The sequence below is a fragment of the Ipomoea nil genome, unplaced genomic scaffold (assembly GCF_001879475.1).
Source record: "Ipomoea nil cultivar Tokyo-kokei standard unplaced genomic scaffold, Asagao_1.1 scaffold2805, whole genome shotgun sequence".
Taxonomy (NCBI): Eukaryota; Viridiplantae; Streptophyta; class Magnoliopsida; order Solanales; family Convolvulaceae; genus Ipomoea; species Ipomoea nil.
The window spans coordinates 356,060-380,985 of record NW_017619233.1 but is presented as its reverse complement, the minus strand read 5'-3'; the positions used below and the strand labels follow the sequence as shown (position 1 = coordinate 380,985).

The following is a 24,926-nucleotide window of genomic DNA, read 5'->3' as shown; positions in this document are numbered from 1 at the left end:
CCTGGAGTTAACCTGTTAAAAATATTAATTGCTTTTTTTTCCGGGTTCAATGGCTTATTTGGGGGTTATTTGAGTTCGATGGCTTAATTGTTTTTTCCCAAATAGTTCAGTGGCTCATTTGTACTTTATCCCTAAAAAAATTCAAATCCTTTATATAATAAAGCTATATGGTTTGGGAAATAATTAATGTTATAATTAATGCCACAACATTCTTTATTATAAAAAAAAAAAACACAACATTTAAAAAATAAAATAACTATATATTATATAATCATATAAAAAATATACTTTTGAAAAATAAAATAGCTATATATTATATAATCATATAAAAAAATATGTTCAATTAAAGTTTAAATTTACACATACAAAATTTGAAATTTGCTTTCCAAATGTAATTATCTTAGTTATTATTTGTATTGTGAAAATTATAATATACATGAAATACAATTAAGAATAAATCAATGTAATTATGTAAATTATCTCTATAAGTTTATTTGAATATGCACATAATTAGAGATTATATTAACCATACAAAGTTATAATTATAATTATAATTATAATTATAATTTTAATTGTAATTTTGTATTCTATAAAAATAATAAATACTTGACCAATGGAAGCTCAAAAATATTATTATATTAAATAATTTAATATTTTAGTTTTTCTATTTTTTATTTATATTTATAATAGCATAATTTTTTTTCCGTGCATGGCGCGGGTGAATTACTAGTTCATATAATACTGCAAGTGCAAAAATTAGCACCAATTAAAAATATTATTTTCTATTTCTTTTTATATAAATATTAGTTACCACATGCAAGTTGCATGAATAGTTTAATGCCCAATATACCTATTCACCTAGTCTAATATAATTTTTTTTTTTGAAAATTAGTCTAATATAATTTGAATTGTTGCGATCACTGAATTAATTTACACCAACAACAAGTTAGTTACTTTGAACTTAGAGTCAAGTTGTGATAATATTGTTAACTATGCTTGAAATTTTAAAAAATGTTTTCATCATTGATGTTTTGGGTTCTCATTACAACACAATCGACAGTACATGAAATAACCAAATTGTTTGTTTGGTCCAGCAAAATCATAATGAACTGCTAAAGGAACAGAACATCTTCCTCAAAATAATAGATCGAACTCAAAAAATTGATCAAAAAAGGTAAAAATAAATGAAGGAATGAATAATGGCTGCATGCAATGTATCAACATTTAGGAAGATCAGCGGGTGGAGGTTGCAGCTTTTGCTTACGTCCTTTTCCGTCCATGACGATCCAAGCCATTTTTAATCCCCAGCTTGTATGAACTTCAAGGTGACAATGCATAAACCACGCCCCTATATATATATATGCATCAACAAGCACAAAATTGCATTAGAATGTATATATGTATACTGGCGGAGAGATGAGAGAGAAATCGAATGAATAGGAGTAGGTAATTATATTATTATTACCTGGATTGTCGGCAAGGAAACGAATGGCGACCCAACCACCGGAAGGCACTCCGACGGTGTTTCTCTCTGCGGGGTCGACGAGGTTGAATTTGGAAGGATCTTTATTAGGATCATAATTACCAAAACCTTGACCAATTACAAAGAAATTGAAGCCATGGAGGTGAAGAGGATGGCTTTCAGCTCCAATAATGCTAGTGTCTTGCATTACAAGTTCCACGCTACTATTAAAACTAAGCTGCACAACTTTTGTAGCACTAGTCACCATAATGTTGGTGGGTGGGTTGCCGGTGTAATTGAACTTCACCGGCGGGTTGGCCGGAAAATCAGCGGTGTAAACTCCTTTGGATTGGTTGAAGAAGTGGGCTTGAAGTAGAGCCGTAGTTGGTTGAACAAAGGAGATGTTGTTCACTGAGGCTGCAAATTTAGTGTTATTAGTTGGTCCCTGGCATGTTTGGTTCTGAGGGCATGGGATTACTCCTAATCCAACGGTGAAGAAAAATCTTCTGTCCACTTTCTTGGGGACGTTGGCTGGGAAATTAGCGTTAGCTAAGCTTCTAAGTTTCTTGGTAAAGTTAGTAGCAAAAGATGTGTCATTGAATACAGGGAGGGTTGGTGTGAAGAGTGGTAGTTTGTTGGTGGTTGTTTTGTTGGAATTGGTGGAGTATTCCAAGATTCCGGCGGTGGTGGAGTTGTCGAAAGGGGCCGGCCCGGTGGCGTAAGGCCTGGCGGAAATGAGGTAGGTGGCATTAGGGTGGTGTGTGGTGGTTTTGAGGAGGACATTGGTGGTTTGCCCAGGCGTGATGAGGACTATGTTGGTGTTAAATGGTTTAACATACACCGCATCAGCTTCTACCACTGTGAGACTGTGATTAGCGATGCTGAAGAAGAGCTCATCGTTGAGGGCAGCATTGATCAATCTTAGCAGATATGTCTTCCCTGCCTTCACCTTTAATTTGAAGCTATCTGCACCATTATAATGTACTTTAACTTTTAAATTGTAACTATATATATTTAGGTTTATTCAGTCACATTAATCGTTAGACTACAAATATATCTATCAAATTAATTAACCTTTGGCAGAGCAGTTATATAAGGGTCCTGGAAGACCATTAATGGTGAAGGCATCAGAAATATTGGGTGCTCCTCCTGTTTGAGATGCTTGGCTGATGATCCTCTCTGTATCTGCCTTCCACCACTCACCTAATTGATTAATTAATAATTACACCCCAACACACAATAATAAGTTCAACATTTTTTTATGTATATCCATAAAGTAAAATTAAATGAGAAACTATATATATTCTTTACCAAAAATAATTGGAACTTCTTTGAAGGGTTGGGGAAAAGGATAGGCAACTCCTTTCTTTGGAAGAATGACTATAGGTCCATATAGAGTCGCTCTTAGCCATGATATGTGAGCATGCCAAAACAATGTGCCCCTTTGACCCGTGATAGTGAAGTTGTAAACATAGCTTTGTCCGGTTTGAATAGGACATTGTGTAATATATGCAGGTCCATCAGCCCATCCACTTCTCAGTTGTCTCACTCCATGCCTATACGTAATATAAGTATATATTATATTATATTAGTATCATACCTGATTGATTATATATGTTTCAATTCAACTCAAAATTTAAATCCAACTAACTTTGGCTAAATAATTAATAAATTCAATACATACCAATGAATTGTGACATTATACTTAACATGGTTAACCACCTTAACCACAACACGGTCGCCTTCTCTGGCAATGATTCTTGGACCAGGAAACTGCCCATTCACTGTCACTATGCTTTTCGTTTGACACAATCTCGTCACATTTTGCATTTTAATCTGCAATCAATTAATCACCAAATTTTTAAAACAAAGAAAATAAAAACACATGCAGTAAAATGAATATATGTATAATAACACACATACATCGAACTTGTAATGTCTAGTAATGCCTGCATGCTTTGCAAGAGCAACATCACCAGAAACCAAACAGAAAGCAGCTAAAACAAAGATAATGAATCTCTTCGCAAAGAGACAGACCATCATCCTTAGCTAAATTATATGCTATATATATTTTTGTTTTTTGATTGTTTGAATGTTAAGGGGCGGATGGGAAGAGACAATATAATATGTTGCGGGCTAAATGACACTTCAGTGTGTTGGCTGAATACAAAGGTGAAGTGCAAGGGTATATATATATATATATATATATAGATGGTGAAATGAGAGGCAGATCAGAGGGATATAAAAGAGTTTGGTTAATTAATTAGGTAATTATCACCTATTTAACTGATTGCACTGCTAGCTAGCTGTTGGTCCAACCATACTTTTGAGTAATGTCCAAGTCAAACCAATGACACATTAAGGATTCAATGTCGGAAATTAAACAAATAGCCAGAATAGGAAATTATAGTTATAAGGACAAAATATTCACATCAATATCTTTCTACATGTTGTAATCAAAATTGCAATTTTTTTGATATTACTATGAATTGACAAATTCATCAGCTCAGTTTTTTTTTTTTTTTCTTTTTTAGAGGGCAAAGAGTGTTAGTGAAAATTTCTTATCCATATATCTTGATCCATTAATTAATTAATCACATATATAAGTCATCTATATATATATATATATATATATATATATATATATATACATATATATATATATATATATATATATATATATATATATAGAAGGGATCATGTGCATTTGTGGCTTCCTGTGCGGTAGATTAATGTGCGTGAGGTTTATACTTAATGTGCGTGAGTGTTGTGCTTAATGTGCCTGAGATTTGTACTTAATGTACGTAATGTTAATATGCTTGAGTCTTGTACTTAATGTGTCTGAGTATTGTGCTTAATATGCGTGAGATTTGTGCTTAATGTGCGTGAATAGTTCATAATTACGAGCTCAAAAGGAAGCAGAACAGAAAACTCACGCACATTAACGCCCAAGCTTCTTGTTACTTCTTCCTTCAATTTGGCCATTGATTTTGGATTATCAGCTACCTTCAGTGCAGTTGAATGTTTATATATATGACGCACGCACAGCAAAATTTGCACACCAGCTAAGTGTGGATTTCTGTTGTATTATTCCCATAATTCTTAACCACCATAGCCTGCCTTCGCATCATCATCATCAAGGAGGGAGCAATGGCTACTGGGATGGGGAAAAAGCTGACATCCATATTTGTGTTTCGCTCAATTTAGTCCTCCATTTGTTATTCCGTCAAATTGGTGTTAAATAAATGGACAATTCAGTAATGTCAATATTGATCTTTTCTTTACTTTCAACTTGTGAAGTGCGAAATTCCTCTTTCTTGTACGAATTACACCCAGAATTACTCCCGGACCTGCAAATCAAATTTTATATTCGCAGTTTTAGAAGTAATTCGTAAAAAAAAAAAAAAAAAGGGATTTCGCAGTTCACATGTCTATGAGTAAAGAGATGCCAATATTAAAATTACTGAATTGTCTATTTATTTAACACCAAATGGACAGAATAACAAATGAGGGACTAAATTGAGCAAAAACACAAAAGTCTGGGACTAAATTGAGCGAAACACAAAAGTCTGAGACGATATTAGGTCACCAAAGTCGTTTAGGACGAAATTGAGAAAAACCACTATAGTCGAGGACGATTTTGGGTATTAACTCTATTAAAATTTAACATTTTGTCTTTAAAAAAAATTAACATTTTGAAATAAAACTATTTGGCATAATCATGATCTAGCATCTCATAACGAAGTAGTAATAATATTGTTGCAAATCTCATAATAATAATAATAATAATAATAATAATAATAATAATAATAATAATAATAATAATAATAATAATAATAATAATAATAATAATAATAATATTAATAATAATAATAATAATAATAATAATAATAATATTTGTGGTGAAAGTTGCGGATAAAGGAGAAGGGAAAAAGATTTTAATTGGAAATGGTAACTTATGTCATTTCTTTAAAATAATAAGGATAAAGATGGAAAAAAGTAAGGAAGCTAGGAGCTTATTTTGAAACGATACCTAAGGTAGTGTTCCAAAATAAGCTTATATTTTAAGCTTGGAGTTTATTTTGGGAACATTACCAAACAGGGCATATAGCTTATTAGTAGCTTAAAATAAGTTATAAGCTCCTAAATAAGCTCTGCCAAACAGAGCCTTTTAGTGAAAATTTCTTATACATATACCTTGATCCATTAATTAATTAATCACATAAGTCATATATATATATATATATATATATATATATATATATATATATATATATATATATATATATATATATATATTGATGAAAAGAATTAAAATCAATATAAATTAGCTTAAATTTTTGCCACTCACCTATTTAAAGAATGATTGACAATAATTCTCAAGTTGTGTATAATTTTAAAATATTTCATGCAAATTACATTAATCTCTAGTATGGCATAATATTTACAACATATAAATACAATAATCTCTAGTTCAATTCTTTTGAACTAATCTGAATTATAAATTTGTTGAGGTAATACCCACAAAATACAATGAGCTTAGTCTCTGATCTTACGAAAATAACACAATGTTAAATTAGCTAGCTTAGATTTTTCCACCCACCTATTATTATTATTAGGATTTTTCCACCCACCCAATTAAGCTTACATCCACACCTTAACTTAGCTTATAATTATATTTTTCTCCAAACCGTAAATATATAATGCATTATGTATTATATGCGTAATTCATTAAAAAAAAATTGCAAATTAAAATTCAACTAGTGCCTCAGAACTGTTTAGCACACATACACTTTAGCTTTTACAGCTTTTGGCTATGCTACTGCTATGTATTGGGACTCAGTCCCACCTGACTCGATTTGAGGCTTTCTATAATAACCACTTTGGTTGCTTTCAAAAAAATTAATAATAAATTAAACTAGTGCCTAATAAGATAAATTAATATTTATTTACAGAGATCGAAATTAAAGTTTAGAAGAAAAGTAAAATAAATATTAGAGGAATTGAGCAAGTGGATGGGGATGGTTAATATGAATCATTAAAATCTTGTATTCTTGTGGCCAATGGTTGCTCAGTAGCATTCAGCCTCCAACCGTTATATATTACTTCTTGGAGTCAATGAGAGGAGCTAGCATTTTAACATCACTTTTGTTAGATGTTAGGTGTTTTCTACTACTTGATGTTTTTCTCATTTTTAACTACCATGATGTTTATAAGTTTATTGTATGTCCTTCTCTTGAAAGATTGAACCCTCTGTCTCCGTTCTCCAAGCCTGCCCTTATGGCTAAGAAAAGGATCGAAACCGGATCACATCGAATACCTTACGAATCAGTAGTATTCTCCGTATTTACTACATCAAGTATAATCCAACAAGTGTAACACGGTCGGTCTAATTCATCAAGTGACAATCATTATTGCGTGGACAGTGGTCTACACAATGGTGTGAACCACGGCCCAAAAAATACATTATTCTAACTCATAAAGTACATTATTATAATTTATAATACATAAAGTACATTATTCTAACTCATATAATATCTTACCCCAGAAATTACTTGGATCACTTCCCGATCTGACCCGACCTGAATATCGTGCATGACCGACCTGACTTGATCGTCGAATGTTTCTACGTCTTAGGGAGCCTCTGCCTTTATCTTCCCGTGCTCGGTCCCGACCTGATTACTTGGACAAGGTCCCGAGTACCAACGCTAACACTCAAACCGAGCCCAATAGCAATTGACCAGACAAATATATTATTCTGGCAAATTATTGTGTGGACCATGGTCCACACAATGTTATGTGCACCATAACAAAAAGTACATTTTTAATATACTAAATGTACATTATTTTTGTACTGAATGTACATTATGTAATATAATGTACACTCAGAACAAAAATAATGTACATCCCCTGTATACAAGGTACATTATTTTTGTACTGAATGTACATTATTTTTATACTGAATGTACATTATTTTACAGTAAATAAAAAATGGTCCACACAACTTGTATGAACCATGGTCCACACAATAATGATTGTATTATTCTTGCACGTGTACGTGGTGAAATTTACCACATCAGACAGTAATTAAAATCAAATCGTAAATCGCTAGAGGTAAACCCCTCAAACTAAGAAGGGGAGTCAAAAGAATTTTGATAATTGGCCTCCAAACCACAAAAGAAAGGTAAAATTACACTAGAAAGTGTTAGTTCTTGTGTAGCAAAAATCGTATATGTGCCCTTTAGATACAAGAATTAAATCCAACCACTTTTGCTACTCCTCCTGTATACAGATATTCATAATTGCAGTTGTTACCCCTGATAATTGCACATATATTGGACTTAAATATTAAATCATTATTTGTAATGTTTCTATTAATTGATTAATATTGAGACTAAAATATATATTTTCATTGTCTGAGAGAAAAAAAGAAACAAAAAAAAAAAAAAAAAAACAACAAATAGTCATTCTGATACGCAACATAGGAAAGAAATAATTGGTGGTTTAATTAGGGGATGGTCTACAAGGAATGAATATATGTAATTAGAGGATAATTGACTAAATATTAGTATAAGGAAATTATGTATATTAGAATATATTATTACCTTGTATAATTAGAATAATTGTAGTAACTTAATTATTATATGTGTTAGTAATTTAGTATAAATAGGTCCATTGTATATGAATACGGGGAACCATTCAGAGGAAATATATTGTTATTCTACTATTCTAGTCAATTATATTGAAGAGTTCTTCATTTTCTTTTGTTATATTGTTTTACTTTTGGAGTTACCGTAACTCAAATACGGATTGGAACTAGAAGCCTGCTCGAAAGGTTTCTCCTGTTGCGTACTAAATTTGAGTACGTAACATTGGTGCTTTCATTGAGAGTATTGGTGAGAGTATCTCATATCCTTTTGTTATTTTATTTTATTTTTTGTATTTATCTCATTTTTTATAGCACCCCTTTGAAAATTCAAAAAAAAAAACAAAAAAAAAAAAAAAGATCTCAAAAAAAAAACAAAAAAAAAAACGAGAGAAAAGAAAAAAATACAAAAAAAAAGAGTAGAGAATTATTTTTTATGGAAAATATTACTCACCGGTGCTTATTGGTTTCTGTACACCATGTATGGTATTCAATTGATGATTTTGTATTGTATTCGATCTTTTCTACAAAAGGATCTGTACAATATATTTATATTTTGAAGGATGAAAGTTACACCTTCCAAGCTTTGGTATGGTTTGATTCTGTCTTAGATGCATTCATGGCCAAACAAGCTCTTCATGGCCAAAATATTTACGATAACTGTTGTGTCTTAGACATTAAATATCCTAATTTGGAGCTATTGATGGCTGTGTGTGGAGAATTACAGACGGACCAAGATGATACTTTGGAATGCCACACTCCTAATTATTCTAATCCAATTTCTCAAGAAGAACCAAGTAACCCAGAGTCTAAAGAATCATCAATAGCAACAGATCTCCCAACCACTCATGATGAAAGCAACATTCACAATTTCAACAACTTAGAGTCTCTTGAGGATTATCTTGAGACAAGACTTGTGAGTCCTACTACCTTAGACTTGGAACTCAACATTGGAGAGCAAGAGATATTTTTAGACGGTGCAAGTCAAAAGGGGAGGAGACCATTTATGTGTCACGATCAAGCTCGTGAACCATTTCAATTTATTTTGCCAACTAGCCCCCATCCAAAGTTGCATGGACTGCTTCAACAAATATGTGTTTATTCTATTCCTCTCTACACCTTGAGGACAAGGTGTTTTTTGAAGGGGTGGAGAGTGATATGCAACAAAGGAAAGAAATAATTGGTGGTTTAATTAGGGGATGGTCTACAAGGAATGAATATATGTAATTAGAGGATAATTGACTAAATATTAGTATAAGGAAATTATGTATATTAGAATATATTATTACCTTGTATAGTTAGAATAATTGTAGTAACTTAATTATTATATGTGTTAGTAATTTAGTATAAATAGGTCCATTGTATATGAATACGGGGAACCATTCAGAGGAAATATATTGTTATTCTACTATTCTAGTCAATTATATTGAAGAATTCTTCATTTTCTTTTGTTATATTGTTTTACTTTTGGAGTTACCGTAACTCGAATACGGATTGGAGCTAGAAGCCTGCTCGAAAGGTTTCTTCTGTTGCGTACTAAATTTGAGTACGTAACACATTCAAATATATATTTTTGGTATGTTAGTTACAAATTGTATTCATGACAATAGAAATAATATAAGTGAAGCGGTGATGTACAACAGTATGCCATACGTACGTCCATACTCCAAAAAGAAAAATCTTCTTAAAAAGAATTCCAAACCTCTCCTTGTGTTCGTATTCGGTAAGTGTTCGTTTATGTTTGTTTATTATAAATGAATAAATTTTAGAGCTCTATTTATAAACGAACAAAGGCTGAACAGTTGTAGGTACGTTTGTTAAGATCAGAGCTCGTGAACGAGCTTGTTTGTGTATGTTCCTTTTAATAATGTTCATGAACAAGCTCATTTTGTGTTCGTTTAATATAATGTTTATGAACATATATTTATGAACAAGCAGCTAAGTATATATATATATATATATATATATATATATATATATATATATATATATATATATATATATATCATGGTTGCAGTAGGCGCTAGTCGGGAGGCCGGGCAGCGCCTAGCGCCTAGGCGGATTCTAGGCGGCGCTAGGCTGGCACCAAAAAAATTAAAAAATATAGTAACAGACTTGTAGTTCGACAATTTTAATGAGGTTGTTTTCAACGTTCACTCAAATAACACATATAAATATATGAAATAATGATAATTTACAAGTCATAATGTCATAATAATATTAAAATCAATAATTAATGAAAGACGACATCGGTCAAAATCGAACAAAATCAGTCAAAATCAGACAAAATCGGTCAAAAATGGTCAAAATCGGTCAACTCGGCCGAGTTGGCCGAGTTGACCGACTCGGCCGAGTTTGGCCGCCCAGGCCGCCTAGGCGGCCGGCCGAGTTTTGGCCGCCTTTAGGCCAAAACTCCAAGGCTCGGTGCCGCCTAGCGCCTAGGCGGCCTAGAATAATAGTTGTATTGTTTGTGAACATAGATTATTTCTTGTTCACGAACGAATTGTGATCAACTGATCATGAACATGTAATAAATGTGTTTGGTTATTAAGCGTTCATGAATGTGAACGAACATGTTTATAAACGTGTTCATTAACAAACATGTTGGTTAGCGTGTTCATTAACGTTATCGGACACGTGCGCAAACATGTTCGCGAACATTAACGAACACTAATAAACGCTTAATAAATGAACACGAACAAGATTTTCAAAAATGAAACCTTAACAAAGGAACACGAACACTTCAAAAATCTTAACAAACGAACACAAACTGCTCGTATTCATTTATATTCGGTTTGTTAACCGCTCTAAATGTGAGGTATATATACAATATTTTCAAACACAATTATTCTTCCTTTTTGAAGAACATGGCATAGTACAACATATCACCATAAAAGTTCCCTCTTTATTAATATTACAATATACACTTGACCAAAGGTTTTGATCATCAGAATACATTAAAGTTACAGATGAAACAGTACGTAAGTGTAATGGTCCACACAACTGTGTGAATCATAATTCATAAATAAAAGGTACATTTTTAATATACTAACGGCACATTATTTATATATTAAAAATACATTATTTGAGTACTGAAAATATAATATTTTGTATATTATCAAATAATGTGCATTCAATACATAAATAATGTACGTTTACTATATTAAAAATATACCTTTTATTCATGATCTGAAGAAAAATTTGCGTGGAGAATATGTATTAGGTCTATTTGTCAATTTGATTGAGCTTGCCAAGACCATTGCAGCGAGCGCATACAATTTGAGTCTGGTCTTTCCTAGCAGCATTGGCCCTCAATGTCGCCCCTGCTTGCCTCACGAAACCCGCCCCGTCACATTCCGGGCACCTATTTTCTCATCCCACCATTATATTATATACTAGCATTTTGTACGCGCGATGCGCGAAAACGTATGCCCAATATTAAAATATTTGTAAGTAACAAAATTTAAAAAATTAGTTAAAATTATGTTTTACAATTTCTTAAAGCGATGATACTTTTGAATTATCATATATTTGAATAATATAGTGATCAAAACAAAAAAAAAATAAAATTATATAATAATAATTTACAAATAATACTAAGTTAAGACTTACATATATGATATATTGATATGGATACACAAATAATATATATATATATATATATATATATATATATATATGATACACATATATAATTTAACATTCATATAAATATTTAATTAAAATATAATTTATAATTAAATTAATTGTTATATGATAATTTTAATAAAATGATAATTAAAAATAGAAAAAAGATATGATAGATGTAGGTGTATGATAAGATTGGTAGATATATTAAAAACTAACGGTGTTATAACGGTGTAAGGGTGATTTTGTCCAATGCAAATGAATGTACAACAATTAAAGTAAAATGTATATATTTATTAGCATATAAAAAAGGGACCAAAATCAAGGGCATAACTTGTATTGACACTTATTAGTTTTTTAGATTTAGATTACACTCACCACATAATCTCACTTTAATAACTAAAATAAAAAACATAACTAAATTTACCAATCTCGAAATTTCATTCAAAATTCGACCAATTCACCAAATAATAAGTAATCAATTGGAAATATTACAATGTCATACGTAAATTAAAATATAGGAGTGTTTGGTAAATACGAAGTAGCGGTTAGTTGATAATTGTTAGCTATTTGGGTTAGTAGATTTGACTAGTTGGTAGTATTAGCTGATTGTAGAAAAGTATTTGGTAAATTAGCTGATAATTGATTATATGTAAAATGATTTTTTCTCAAAAAAGCTGATAAAAAAGCTACTTAGAGCAGTTTTTTAAATTTTAGCATTTTAGAACAATAAGATGTTACGAAAAGCTAATTAATCACACACTCGTATTAATTATATTGTTTAACAACTAATAATGGTCAAATAAGCTAAAATTGGTTAATAAGCTAATTATGTTACCAAAAAGTGCCATAATATTTTCAAAATAGAGAGTATTTTCAAAATAGAGAGTAAATTTAGCAAATAGTTAATTGGAAAAGGAAAATATTTTCTTCCTTCCTACTTTTCCCTCATAATATACATTATAATCATTTGATGTCCATGGATTAACGGGGTAAATTTTACTGTGGATCATGCTCCATATAATAATATCATGGTATGAGGGTTGAGGCTATGAGTTATGTTTTAGTTTTATTTTTCACATATGCTAATTTTATAATAATAAAATTGAAATGTCAACCAGCTTTGTTGGCGTGAGTGATTGTACACTCGCCTCTTATCCCTTACTTTAAGAGAAGTCTCCTATAGTTAAGGCTTGTTTAGGATACCTCGTGGTCTAACCTAAAAAATAAAATTGAAGTGTCTCTATTATCCAGTTTCATTTTATACACATAATAAGTTTATTATAACAATATTCAAATATCATTTTAATTTCAAAACACCTCAATTTTGTAATATAAATATCTGTATGAACTCTGCTATTCAGTTTCTACTACAAGTGAGTTTTATTATTCAGTTTAATTTTATACATACAATTAGTTCATTAAAATAATACTAAAATATAATTTCAATCTACTATAATTTTATTTGACAATATACATATATGTATCGTATCGTCATAATCCACACAGCTATGTTGATCATGGTCCACGATATATCGATTGGATTAACTGACCACACTTATTTATAGTTAAATATTTAAAAATCCAATCAAATAGAAGCATGTCAAAAGAAAAATTTAGAAATGTGTGGCATTATTCACTGGCAAATACCCTAGTATATATGGAGTGTGTTAATGAAATAAATGTAAAATGAAACACGGAAAAACTACGGGTACGTACGTGTCCTTGCGGGAGAAGAAGATAGGGAAAGCAGTCCCGACCAACGCCACGGCGGCGGCACCGGCAATCAGGTAGGTGGTCCCGGCATCCGATACATCTCCGACGGCGGCGACCACCGTGAATGGCCTCGCCGTCTTGGCGATCTTGGGGCTCGGAGTAACCACGTTCCTCGGAGTGCCCAGGAATTTTGAGCATGGCAGCGATGCCGGTTTCTTGCCTGAGTTAGTGAACATTATTGTATGTAGAGACGCCATGGCTGCCATTCAATTCTGATAAATACTACTTTCTTTCTTTCTTTCGAGATTGTTTTAATTTTTTGATGAAACAAAATTGGGACGATTGTGTTGTGGTGTTGTACTGATCACACACAGATATAAATTAATCTATTCGTGTACGAGATATCAGATATCCAATCCACAGCATATTAAAACTGGATAAGGAATCGCCACGTCGCTATTCAAAATGTGTTTGTGGATAAGTATGGTCCCACATTGTTAGAGCATCTCCTGTAGCAATCAATTTTTGCAAAGTTTTTGTCACATGAATGTTGAGACTTGAAGAGAGAAAAAAAAAACATGGGTGTTAGAAAAAAATTTATTTATGCGTTTAGAAGGCACATGCAGTTCACCACTGCACCAAGAACTTTTTTTTTATTTTTTATTTTAATTTGTTTTTTTATCTACTTGGGAGCCCACAAACAAAATATTGGAGCGTTATAGCTGCATGGTGAACACTGTTACAAAAAAATTCAGTTTCGATTGCTGTTAATAGCGTTATGTTGTGCATAATTTGAACTATACATCCATAACTTCATAATTATACATTCAGAATTGCATAACTACACATTCATAACTTCATAACTATACATTCAGAATTGCATAACTACACATCCATAACTTCATGACTATACATTCAGAATTGCATAACTACACATCATTAACATCATAACTATACATTCGGAATTGCATACATAACTAAATATATCTATAACTTCATAACTATATATGCAGAATTACATAACAACACATTCATAACTATACATTCAGAATGTGAAATTATAAAATTATGAACATATGTTTACATAACTAACAACAATCGAAAATATTTTTTTTTATTTAAGTAAAACGACGTCACTTTTACAACCGTGTGCACCATACACACAATTGCAGAGCAAAATTTGCCTAAAATATTTTCTCTCCTCTTCTCCCCCTCCTGTCTCCACCTCACCTTATCTCTCCTCCACCTAGAGTTACTAGAGCATCCAATGTTGTACTACCTCACTCAATTTAAAAATTTATTTTTTCCACTAGTTTAATTTTTTTTCAATTTTGTTATGAACACACTAATCTATCTATATCAACTATATTTTAATTATTTCTTTATTTATTATCATTTTAAAAGTATAATTATAAATATAATTATCACTATCTAAAATTAAATTAAATCGACCAAAAAATTTATGTTAATCGATAATTTTAAATTTTAAATTTAAATAAAATGTATATATTATGTAAAAAAATAATAATAATATTACATAATTTTTTTAAATAAGAATTTTTTTTAAAAAATTTACTATTCAATAATATAAAAAAAATGAAACAAAACAAAAATGAGATTTAGAGTAGCTGCTAGTTGACGACCAGCCCAACAGGAGTAGTATTAAAACGGAGCGTTATGCTGTGCAACCCATGGTGCACACAGTTGCAAAAACAACGTCGTTTTGACGTCCGACTTTAAAAAAAAAAAAAAAAAAAAAAATCAGTTTCGATTGCCGTTAACGGCCTTGTGCATAATTTGAACTATATAATTCATTCATTCTGGATATATAGTTCATTCATTCTGGATATATAATTCATTCATTCTGGATATATAGTTCAAATTATGCACAACATTGAAAATTATGAACATAGAGTTTTGTAATTGTGAATATAAAGTTCAATAATTATGAATCTATAGTATAGAAATTATGAATCTAATTCCATGTGCATCATGCATGGTGCACACGATTGCACAACATAATTTGCCGAGTCAAATATATCCTTCTAACTTTTGATAAAAAAACAATTAAGCTCTCAAACATTAAAAAGGTTCAATTACACACTTGATCTCTTTAAAATTGTACAAGTAGACATATATATAGATTTATTTCATTTTTTTTTTTTTTTGTTTTTAGCGGCGACGACCTTCGCAACCTCCTTCAATATGGAAGGAGGCTGAATGTTGCCGCCTCCAGCCTCCTTCCGATCTAGAAGGAGGCAGATGCTGCCTCCTTCCAGTCTGGAAGGAGGCGAGGCGGCCAGCGTCGTCGCCTCCTTCCAGACTGGAAAGAGGTGACGTCATTACCTCCTTCCAAATTGGAAGGAGGCAGCCACCATCGTCGCCTCCTTCTAGTCTGGAAGGAGGCGGCCGTCGCCATCGTCTCCTTCTAGTCTGGATGGAGGCGGCCGCCATAGTCGCCTCCTTCAAGACTGGAAGGAAGTGATGTTTGCCTCTTCTTTCCAGTCTGGAACGAGGCAGCCGCCATCGCCTCCTTCCAGTCTGTAAGGAGGCGATAGAGGCCTCTTTCCAGATCGGAAGCCGGCGGCGTTCGTCGTCGGTTGGCCAAAAATAAATAAATAAATAAATAAATATATATATATATATATATATATATATATATATATATATATATATATATATATATATATATATATATATTTACCTGGTAACTTATTGATTACCTATAAATTAAGTTTAATTGTACAATTTTAAAGAGTTCAAGTGTGTAATTAAACTTTTTTAATGTTTGAGGGCTCAATTGCTTTTTCATCAAAAGTTTAAAGGTCTATTTGACCATTTTCCCTACTTTTATTAATGTTATTACAAAATGTGATTCACACAATTAATACATGGTGAATACGATTATACACCAATGGTGTTTCAAATATTTTCTGGGCATAAAAAGGACAATTTAAATTTAGAAATGCATTTTTTAAATAAAAAACATCCTGATAAAACATTTAACACTCCCAACAAACAAAAGGGAAGAAAGTAAATGGAGTTAGCCAACTCCATCCAACAACTTCAAGAAATCTAATGCACAGTACGATGTTCTTAGTACAAATAGTCTTACCTGTAGCCGATGAGGTAACTGAACCCCAGTGCTCCCGAAGCTTAAACGAATCGTATGATCCTCAATGCTCAAATCGGGAATCAATAGAATTTCTGTTTCTTTTTTTTTTTTTTTTTTTTTTTTTTACTTGGTTCAGGGTTAGCATCAGTTACTGTTTCTTAATGTCTTGAATAACCACGCGTGCAGCATTGCGCCCTGGGGCTCCCATTACTCCTCCACCAGGATGTGCCCCACTACCGCACAAATATAAACCTTGCAGTGGAGTCCTATAGTTTGACCTGTGTATGGAACAGTGGCTGAGCCTTCATTTGAAACAAATGTGCCAAAATACCAACTTATGAAATCTCTGTTTAATCTTACCATCCTTTTACTGGTCTCATGAGAAACAATGAATCTAATCCCATGGAACCGTGGAAGATATTCCCCCCTGTCAAAGTAAAACCAAGATATCATATAACAATGAAGATGACAAGAATCTAGATCTGCTTGTTATGCTAGTTTTAAGTAATACACCAGCATTCAAATACCGCCTTACTAATAAAATGGTACCATCTATGTTGTTTTCTTTAAGTCAATTAAACTTGAAATTCCAATTGAGAAATTCTCGCGATGGTGACTTAAACCAGATGCAGACATATGCCAGAACATGTTTTGACAACAATAGAAGCTCTGAAAGAATCCTTAGAATATATTTTTTTTACTCAAAAACTAGGGATTTTGATGCGAATGCAATGTCAAAATAGAAGCAAGTAGTGGAGATCACACCCATCAACATAATTGCAGTGAAGGATCAAAGGATTTTGATTCCCAAAGAAATATAGACAAATAAGTAATTCTACTTCACATTCCAACTCAAGTTTTGACTTATCTTCACACCCATAACCCATCGTTCCTCTAAATGCGTTTAGATATTTAACTGAACTCAGATAACCACAGGATACCTGTCAGACCAATTACTCTTTCAAGATCTGGAGGAGTCAACATGTCGTAACCAATAACAGATGAGCTGAATCCAGGAGCATATTCATCTATTAGGCTAAAGCATCTCTGAGCAAATGCTTCCTGCAGAAAAGATTCACACTCAACCATGAAGCCATCTACTAATTGACCTATATTAGGTTTCAAAATTATAAGAGATGGGCCCAAACATGCAAACAAACTTTTGCAGGCTCAGAATTAACTGTACAAGCTTCAAAATTAATAGCAAAAATGGATGGTAAATGCGGACAGAATTTTAAGATTGATATCATTCACTCAAAATACAAATGTGTGCATGTGTCATTCTTAATTTCTTACTCTGTATGTAGGGTCTTCCCAGCTTCCATCACATGGCTTGTACGGTGTGTACTGGATAAACAAACCAACAACATGCTTGCCTAGAAAGAGGAATGAAGATTTTCAGTATGCAGAACACACACAATGCCTGTAGAGAAAGAAAGCAAAGCCAAATAAAATTATTCATGAAAAGGATAACCACACAACAGCAGTGTCCAAATCCATTAAATGAATTAAGGATAAATTTAAATGATGGATGAACACAAAATACTAAATGACCCAAATTGCAACCACTTGGTGAAATGGTGCTGGAGAAAAACTCACCTAAAGAACTAAACATTAAATGTTTGGTTATGTGCATTAATAAATGGAAATGATGTATAATGGGAGGACTGTAAGCATTCTATACATTTTCTGAGTGAAAGAAGAGCCTAAATGCTAATATTTTATCCAATACATCAAATGAAGATGCAAAAGTTAAATCAAAATAACGAAGAAAGAATACAAGTTATATTGGAAAAAGCAAAAGGTTGGTGCACCAAGAAAGTAACACACAAAGTTATTCACTGATTTATCATTGAAGAAAACAACTAAAATCACCAGGAGGAGAAATGGTCTTATCAAGGACAGAAGGGATTGTCATTTCAATTATAGGTCTTCGAGATGGTACTCCATTTTCAGCATCCTGTGCAGCAGCAGCCATGTCCTCAAAACTACAATGAAAACGAAGAACATAAAAAAATGGTTTTTAAATTGATGTTCTAGAAGTTAAAGGTTTTACGTGATGCCAGGAAATGGAATTGAAAATATGACCCAGGCAAAGAGAAAACAGCCAAGCCAACTGGTGGATCTGCTTTTTATCGTAAACACATAAATTGGTCAGAACTAATTTGACTAATTGACTGTTGATATGAGTCATATGACCATTAACAAATAATTGACTAAGGCATCTATGAAAATTTATATAACAAAAATTCTATTTATGTACTGCAATAGAGAATAGAAACATCAACACCTAAACCATGTGACCATCGTGACAACAACTCCATTTTTAACTGCCAGCGAGACAAATTATTAGTTGCAAAAGGAACTCACTGATCTCTGCTGTGACCAAACTTCCAATAGTGCAGACTTTCTAACAAATAACACAACATAGAAAGCAATTGCTAGCTAAAGAACTAATATTGTGAAGAAAAAGGCAGGCATTATGTTCAGTGACAACTGCACCGAAGTTCACAAGCCAACTTAACTTTGATCAAAATGACTACTGGCCAACAACACAACGATTTTTTAGATATAGCATGAACTCTTAACAGGAGAATGTTACTTGAACTAGAGTAAAACTATAATCCTTTTTCAGGCACAGATTATATAGTGGTAGTTTGTCATTGTATTTTAAAATTAATGATAATTTTTAAATCTAAACTTGAGACATAAGTTGCAAATAAACCATGAGAACATAAATCTGAAAATGGATAAAATGAATGGTGTCATACCACTCAGAACCGATGTGAATGGAGCCAGTATGTTGTGGCCCAGCATCAGGATGACTTAAGTTGCAGGACTTGAACTGTGGGAGTCTGTCAATTGCCAAATTGATTTTGGTAGTTGCCTGCCCCATTAATCAATTCTCATTAACAGGTAGGTGAATGACAAGAAATGATAGGATGAAACAAATATAAGAAGGCACCATGATAAGAAGCATTGAGGATGATGACAAGTTGATGTCTCCTTTCAATGTTCTATCATCATAATAGTTCCATGTACATGAGAGCAATTATAGAAGTTAATCTCTTGAGTTTCTTCTTTGCCTTCTGACAATGTTTTGCATTATCTTTCATTCAAGGCAAAAAATAAATAGATGTGAACTTACAGAACTGTAATCAGATAACTTTATTGCACGAAGGAAATCATCAGGAAGCACATCTTTAGGTACAAGATCCTGTTTAATGAGAAAAGCATCACTATGAACCATTTCATCAATTTCAACAAAGTTGCAATGATGTTATAAGATATTAAGATTTACTAGCAAGAATATTAAACTAATAAGATATTGACAAAAAACTGCTTGACTCTGCAGAAAGCTAGAAAAACTTTACCATGAAAGTCTTGTAAGGAGTTGCATTTGACAAGACAACTGAAGAATACACTGGTGTTCCATCAGCCAACAACACCTAGATGATACCATCCATATTCATAAGCTCATCCTAGGTATGAAAACATAATTGAAAAGGGATAAAATGAAATAAAACTAACCCCAGAAGCTCTACCGCTGTCCTCAATTATCAACTCTGAGACCTGCATGACAAAAAAAATAAAAGAAGCAAGAACTTCAATTCATAGATCTATTGAAAGCATTAAAATTGGTGGACATAGGCTTGAATACAAGAGGCTCTAGATTTTCCACCACAAGTGCATTCGACTAAGGTATTACAACCTAACATCTGGAATTCAAATCTTAGCAACTTCTTTCTTGTATATCTCTGAAGAGCCAAGCAAATAAGCACTTAATAAACATGTAAATTTTAACATTGTAGTGATATCAATGGAGATGTATCCGAACAAAGCAATGGCTTTGCACATACCTCTGCACTAGTCACTACAACTGCACCAGCCTCCCTAGCAGCGTTAGCAATGGCCAAAGACACTGAGCCCATTCCCCCTTCAACATACCTACAAGTCACAATAATTGTGAACTAATTTTTTAATCAAGTAAGAGCAGACAACATGAAAAACCACACTTTGCTTATGCTAAAAGCATCAATCCATAATTAGGTCAAAAAAAATGGTAGTGAAATATCTAAAGACTTCCAATGCTTTTTTTTTTTAAAGGTTTTTAGTAAGCAAATGAAATTTAATAAATAAGTTTGTATGGTCTTTGGCCTATTGAATACATAAGATCCCAAAGTAAAATTAAAAACCAAGCAAGTAAAAAGCTTTTATTTGTCCGTCATGTGCAGTTATGTTGTCTTTTCTCTAAAAATACGTACGACCAAATACCACGGTCACCATCAGTTTCTCCCATCACGTGATGTAGCAAGACATATCCACTTCCAGGTGTATGTACACTTGCCTATGATTTAAAATTTAAAAAAGAAAAATAAAAGTGATGTTGAAAAGAATTTGACAAAACTACATCAAACAAGTCTCATAACCATATATAAGCCACATAAAATCTAACACAGTATGTGCAGAAATAAAACTACAAACAAGGATTGTATTTAGCAATCCTGTCAAGATTTCTTTAAAAAAATCATTAGCTCAAAGCACATTATCAAATCAAGAGCCTTGTCAAGAATACAAAATGTGCCTTCATGTATCAAACAAGGACATGCACAACAGCACAAGTCAATGAAATTAATGTCAATAGTGAGACTGACATTTTAAGTTATGTCCAATCGCATTGCGGGTCAAAAGAATGGCAAACAGGGTTTCTTAAGTTCAAGTTCATTGAACCCAAAGAAAGAACTAAGAGAATAACTTGAACTATTTCTCACCACAATGTATTTGAGATAAACTAGATCTTTTGTTTGTATACCAAAATCAATAAACTGGAGTATTGACTTTTATGCATAGATGCGATAAGATGAAACCTATTTATCTAAGTTAATTAGCGGAAGAAAATAGCTTGAATGGCCTGCTATCCCCCATCTTCTAAACTTTTTGATTGACTTTAATCCAAGAGAAAAACTGTAGCCTCCTTGATATAAGAGAATTTATCAATGCAACTTATACAATATAAATGGTTAGACTTAGTGCATCAATGCATATAGTTCTATGATGGATAGTGAAATAGCTTACCGTGGTCCCTATCACTGCATCAGTTCCAAGAGTTGATTTCAGAACATCAGTCTGTAATATTAAGTGGAACTGAGTTAAAGAGATGCCATCATTCAGAGAATGTATTGCAGAATATAAATATTTGGGCAAACCATAAAGTGAAAAGAATGGAATTAAAACTCTTTGAGATTATCAAATGTTTTCTTGATAAGAATAATCCAACACTCAAAGAAGCAATAATATATTTCTAGTATAGAACAAAAAAAATTATTCCACAGAGCAAAAAGAAAAGATTAGCCATGTAGACAAACTAATATTCAACCTAGACCTAGTGTCCTAGGTGATCAAAGAAGAACTTTAGTGGCTGCCACACTATGAACCTTCTAATTTCCAATATATTTAAATAGAGTTGACTTTTAAGTGAGTGATTACAATCTGTTTCTTTGAACAAAAATAGATGCATTATGGAACTAGTTACCTCAAACCAGTTATTTAGAACCTTTGATGCTGGAGAGAGTAAAAGATCCATAAATTCCCTGATATTAAGTTAAACCAAGTTAAGGGAAAAATGTTAAAAATTCTAATGCATGTCAAGTAAATGTCCAGCTGATGTGAAGGAAAAGCTCAAAAGCAGATTATGATTATGAAATCTTACAGTAAGTCATTTTGTCCCAATGTGAGTGCACTTCGTAGGCAGTGAGACCAAAAGGCTGATTTCTCTAACTTATTATGCAGTCGGGCATTAAAAGATGGATTTCCTTGTAGAGCTTCAGGTGGTGAAGAATCCAAAAGTGGATCCAAAAATTTGCAGAACTTGTCTAGCTGGTTCTCATACCTATTTATGAGTAGAAGTTCAGAGCACAAAAAACTAATTATTCAGACACACATATACAAAGTAAATAAAAGATAGCCCATTAGCACTGGTGAATAAAACACCTTTTCCACATAATAGCTTATAGCTACGAATACATTAGCATTATGTCTCATTAGAATGACCCCATCGTCATCAATCAAAATCAAAATGGCAACTGAACATTTACACCTTATAATCTCAAAACAGTTTTCTCACGTAAACACATTTATCACTAGTCTATCAATACAGACAAAACAAACCTCGCAAAAGCCTTGGCATCACGTTCGGAGAACTTGGAAATTTCAGAATAGTTATGCTGTTTATCTCTACCAAGCATGAGATAGCGTCCATCACGACAGGGAGTAAATGATGATGGATTTCTCTTTAATAGCTTTAATCCATGTCGTTTTAGCTCTAGTTCTCTATGATTCCAGTAAGAGCAAGAGCAAAATAACAAAATCAGAAATCGATCAAATTAAATTTCTAAACAATCGTGTTAGCAATATTGTACAATTGTTGAATGATATGTGTTTGCGATAGAGATAGGGAAGGAGAGTAACTTGATGACGCAGGGGCGGAGGAGGCTTTGGAGGTAGCTACAACGGGAGAATTTGAAGCCAGGAACAAGCTCCTCGGTGACGGCAGCACCGCCGATGACGTGGCGTCTCTCGAGGACGGCGACGGAGAGGCCGGAGCGAGCAAGGTAGGCAGCAGCGGTTAGGCCGTTATGGCCACCGCCGATCACCAGTGCGTCCCATTTCTTCTCCTTCAAAGCTCGCTCCGAGTTCGCAGTAGAGCTGCCGCTCAGTTTCCGGCACTGTCGCCACATTTCTTATAATTTGCTATCACCTCCGCTCCACTCTCTCTCTCAATTACCAGCTGCTTGTCGCGTACTTATATATATAAAGGATAGGTAATGAGAGAGCACTAGAGTACAATGTAATTGGAATCTAAACTAAAATTCATCAGCCATCACTGACAGTGCACTCTGTCCGGTGTCTATTATACGTGGGTTTAAGGCCATCCCCACTAGGGGATTTTGTACATATTTTAAGAAATAAAATCATGTGTTGAATGAGAGAGGGATAAGGTAAATAAATAAGACTTTACTAAAATTACAATCATTAAAATTAATATCATAATTTTTTATAATAATAATAATAAGGTGGTAAAATGTTCTGTGATAAAGAAAAAAATAAAAGATATATTATAAAATAAATTACAACTACAACAACAACAACAACAACAATAATAATAATAATAATAATAATAATAAGGAGAAGGTGTTAAAATGTTGATGTGCGCAAAGAAAAAAAAAAGACATATTATGAAATAAATTACAATAATAATAATAATAATAATAATAATAATAACAACAACAACAATGGCGTGTGCAAACTCGCACTACAAAAAGATTGGACCCTCTAAAATTTGGACCCTCTAAAATTTGGGGCCTGCGATGTAGCCCAGCTTGCACTAACCCAAAATTCGGCCCTGTTGTTAGGCATCCTCAATAAGGGATAGTTATGATGTGCATCCGTATGCACCATGCATGGTGCATACGGATGCAAAAACGACGTCGTTTTATTAAAAACGCGCATCCCACTTTAAAAAAAAAATCAGTTTCGATTCCCCTCAACAGCATTATGTTGTTTATTGATTCTGGAATTTTAATTCATAGATTCTGGAATTTTAGTTCATCGATTTTGGAATTTTAGTTCATCGATTTTGAAATTTTAGTTCATAGATTCTGAAATTTTAGTTCATAGATTCTGAAATTTTTAGTTCATAGATTAGATTCTGGAATTTTAGTTCATTCATTATGGAATTTTAGTTCATAGATTCTAGAATTTTAGTTCATCGATTCTGGAATTTTAGTTCATATGTTGTTGCTCGGAATCGAAAGTCGAAACTGATTTTTTTTTTTTAAGTGAGACGCGCGTTTTTAATAAAACGACGTCGTTTTTGCATCCGTATGCACCATGCATGGTGCATACAGATGCACAGCATAATTTTCCCTCAATAAGGGGACTATGCACTTGTTTTAATAAAAATTTGCCAACATGGAAGGATAATAATGAGAAGAGAATGTTAGAGTTGCTACTCCAAATTTGGAGATCTTGCAGAAAAAGTGGGACCCACCAATTTTAGTAACTTCCATCTCTGTTCACGTGAAGGCCAACAAATGACGCTCAGCGGGCGTGTGTAGTGTCGCGTTAATGACAATTTTTTTTTTAAATTAGCATTTTTTTTTATTTTTCTACAATTTTCTCTTTCCTAATTACACTTACAAAAGCTCCTCAAAATTCACATCAAAATCTCTACTAATAAGGATGCCCTTTTATGTTATTTAGAGGATTTTAGGGGGTTTTGGGGGTTTTTTTGGGGGATTTTTCAGTTTTTGATTTTTTTTTTTTTTTTTTTTTTTTTTTTTTTTTTTTCACTCATTTCT

The 24,926-nt window shown here is 32.7% G+C and overlaps 3 protein-coding genes across 3 annotated transcripts; all 3 read right to left on the bottom strand.

The window, feature by feature from the left end:
* Positions 1–1,021: 1,021 nt before the first annotated feature.
* Positions 1,022–3,770, bottom strand: LOC109158006 (laccase-17-like). The gene is made up of 6 exons (XM_019305823.1): positions 3,386–3,770; positions 3,147–3,298; positions 2,774–3,018; positions 2,537–2,665; positions 1,466–2,428; positions 1,022–1,348 (listed from the first exon to the last, which is right to left on the bottom strand). Exons 1-6 carry the CDS (start codon positions 3,503–3,505, stop codon positions 1,218–1,220), a joined length of 1,740 nt encoding a protein of 579 aa, XP_019161368.1. The 5' UTR covers positions 3,506–3,770; the 3' UTR covers positions 1,022–1,217.
* A 7,170-nt stretch (positions 3,771–10,940) lies between these two features.
* Positions 10,941–13,796, bottom strand: LOC109157981. Its single transcript, XM_019305792.1, has 2 exons — positions 13,455–13,796; positions 10,941–11,472 (listed from the first exon to the last, which is right to left on the bottom strand). The coding sequence occupies exons 1-2, from the start codon at positions 13,715–13,717 to the stop codon at positions 11,334–11,336; spliced, it is 402 nt and encodes a 133-aa protein (XP_019161337.1). The 5' UTR covers positions 13,718–13,796; the 3' UTR covers positions 10,941–11,333.
* A 2,607-nt stretch (positions 13,797–16,403) lies between these two features.
* Positions 16,404–23,425, bottom strand: LOC109158334 (pyridine nucleotide-disulfide oxidoreductase domain-containing protein 2). Its single transcript, XM_019306276.1, has 16 exons — positions 23,035–23,425; positions 22,735–22,896; positions 22,277–22,456; positions 22,100–22,157; positions 21,643–21,693; positions 20,832–20,914; positions 20,427–20,514; positions 20,098–20,139; positions 19,941–20,015; positions 19,715–19,783; positions 19,338–19,453; positions 18,442–18,554; positions 17,863–17,942; positions 17,508–17,628; positions 16,927–16,993; positions 16,404–16,844 (listed from the first exon to the last, which is right to left on the bottom strand). Exons 1-16 carry the CDS (start codon positions 23,301–23,303, stop codon positions 16,715–16,717), a joined length of 1,704 nt encoding a protein of 567 aa, XP_019161821.1. The 5' UTR covers positions 23,304–23,425; the 3' UTR covers positions 16,404–16,714.
* Positions 23,426–24,926: the final 1,501 nt, after the last annotated feature.

Coding starts and splice junctions, on each gene's coding strand:
- LOC109158334 (XM_019306276.1), bottom strand. CDS start 23,303: ATGTGGCGACAGTGCCGGAAACTGAGCGGCAGCTCTACTGCGAACTCG. Junction 22,897..23,034: donor CTCCGCCCCTGCGTCATCAA/GTTACTCTCCTT, acceptor CTGGAATCATAG/AGAACTAGAGCTAAAACGAC. Junction 17,943..18,441: donor TAAGACCATTTCTCCTCCTG/GTGATTTTAGTT, acceptor TCCTCTTTCTAG/GCAAGCATGTTGTTGGTTTG.
- LOC109157981 (XM_019305792.1), bottom strand. CDS start 13,717: ATGGCAGCCATGGCGTCTCTACATACAATAATGTTCACTAACTCAGGC. Junction 11,473..13,454: donor TTCTTCTCCCGCAAGGACAC/GTACGTACCCGT, acceptor ATGAGAAAATAG/GTGCCCGGAATGTGACGGGG.
- LOC109158006 (XM_019305823.1), bottom strand. CDS start 3,505: ATGATGGTCTGTCTCTTTGCGAAGAGATTCATTATCTTTGTTTTAGCT. Junction 2,666..2,773: donor AGAAGTTCCAATTATTTTTG/GTAAAGAATATA, acceptor TTAATCAATTAG/GTGAGTGGTGGAAGGCAGAT. Junction 1,349..1,465: donor TTTCCTTGCCGACAATCCAG/GTAATAATAATA, acceptor ATATATATATAG/GGGCGTGGTTTATGCATTGT.